The sequence below is a fragment of the Trypanosoma equiperdum genome (assembly GCF_001457755.1).
Source record: "Trypanosoma equiperdum strain OVI genome assembly, contig: ctg_1663, whole genome shotgun sequence".
Taxonomy (NCBI): Eukaryota; Euglenozoa; class Kinetoplastea; order Trypanosomatida; family Trypanosomatidae; genus Trypanosoma; species Trypanosoma equiperdum.
Genome location: NW_027123686.1, coordinates 1 through 1,754, shown reverse-complemented (window position 1 = coordinate 1,754; position 1,754 = coordinate 1). Strand labels below are relative to the sequence as shown.

At 51.5% G+C, this 1,754-nt stretch overlaps 1 protein-coding gene across 1 annotated transcript; it reads left to right on the top strand.

The window, feature by feature from the left end:
- Window positions 1-423: 423 nt before the first annotated feature.
- TEOVI_000837400 (uncharacterized protein) lies at window positions 424-1,713 on the top strand (the record flags this gene model as incomplete). Its single annotated transcript, XM_067222602.1, has 1 exon — window positions 424-1,713. The coding sequence occupies one exon, from the start codon at window positions 424-426 to the stop codon at window positions 1,711-1,713; it is 1,290 nt and encodes a 429-aa protein (XP_067078703.1).
- Window positions 1,714-1,754: the final 41 nt, after the last annotated feature.

The window sequence follows — 1,754 nt, the reverse complement described above, 5'->3', positions numbered from 1 at the left end:
AATGGCAGAGGAAAAAAGGGAGATATGTAATATGGTTTGTTTCAAGCGTTAATGCGGTAATAACCATCATTATACGAAAGATGGTAGCATTGACCGTAGTTTTTACCTAAGCGGTAGCTCCTAATACATATGCCAGGTGGCCCTGTTCGCCGTACAGGAAGGTGAATTTTTTTTTGTATTAGGACACGCAGCAGCGAATAGTATGGGAAATTTATAGATGATAGTTTAACGTGGATTACGGTTGTGCAATTAGAATTGTTTGTAATTATAAATTAAAATGAGGCGGCGCCCTTCCAGTATACTTGGCTAAAACCGCCCTCCCTGACCTCTATAAAGCCGATAAAAAGCTTATATGCAAGATGACGTGTGAACTTCAAATCCTTAGCTTCAGAGAAAACTAAGAACAAAGGACTCAAAAGTAAGATGAAGAAGGCAAACGAAGAAACGACAAACCTAGCTAGGCGGCGACTACTGCTGGCGGGCGTAGTAATAGCAACACTGTTCCCGAGCATAACTTCAGCAGCTACCGAGCCGCCAGGCCAAGCGGAAGCAAACGCGCTTGTGACGGATTTTTGCTCGTCAAAGATCTACTTCGAGGCGCTGGAGACCGAGTTAATTTCATGGCAGACAGCAGCGGCGCAGCGCACAAAAACCCTCGCAGAGGAAGCAGCAATGTTCCGCCTGGCGGCGGTATCAAGAGGCAAAGAAGCAAATGTCCAAGCCTATATAGCGCTAGCGGCTATAGCTCAACACAGACTCCAAGCAGCAGCTTCAGCGGCGGCAGCGGCAGTCGAACCGACAGCACATGCCCTGAGGCTCTTGAGCAATCGGCAAGGAGAGATAGCAAGCGCGTACAAGCTAGTCGGTCAGGAGAGAAGCATAACCATCACAGGACATACGACCCGCCCAACAGGGCCCGGCGCTTCCTTATTACAAGGAGCTAAACAGGTCGGTAAATGCGCGGTAGCCGCGACGCCGACGATCACAGACGTCGTTGACTGCAGCGCAGTCGAATCCTCAACCACGGCGATCACTAAAATCAAGCAACTGCTACCTAAAGCCACTAGGCTGAAAATCGGCAAGGAGTCCTCAATCCGCAGGCCAGAAATAACCATAAAGCTGGAGGCTCGAGGCACGATCGGTGAAGCAAATAACTGGAAAGTTTCCAAAGACCGCGCTGCCTGCGAGGAAAATGTAGGACAGCCTTCAGCGCGCACGCTACATGTCGTTAACGGAGTCGCGATAACATCCGTCGAAGAAGCGCCGTACGACATAACCGATGAAGTCGACCTAGCGGCAGCAAGCAGCGGCACTGTGCAGCCGTCACAGCGGTACCTGCAGGTCTCTACAACCGATAAAGAACTGGCTTCTGCAATAATTCGCGCCCAGCGGGCGCACGCAGACCTTCCGCAGGCTCTGAGCTCACAGGACATCAGCCAACTCTCCGGCGCTGGCGCCTCGGCTGTGCTGCTGGCGTTACAGCAGGAAGCGCCGGCAAGCACCAGATCAACAAGCGCCGATCAACGAACCGCGATACGCGCGATATTTGGGCAAAGCAGCGGAAGCATCCGAACCGAATTTATAGAACCCTTAGCGAAAGACAAGCTTTCGGTCCCAGTCAACGGCGGCACCATTACAGGCACCACGCAAACGCTAGCCCAAGGACCTAACTTCGCAGCAGCGTTGGCTCATTTTTCTGCCCTAAAACTGTAAAAGGCAGACACGGCAGCAGAAGTTAAACCTAATACCGACAC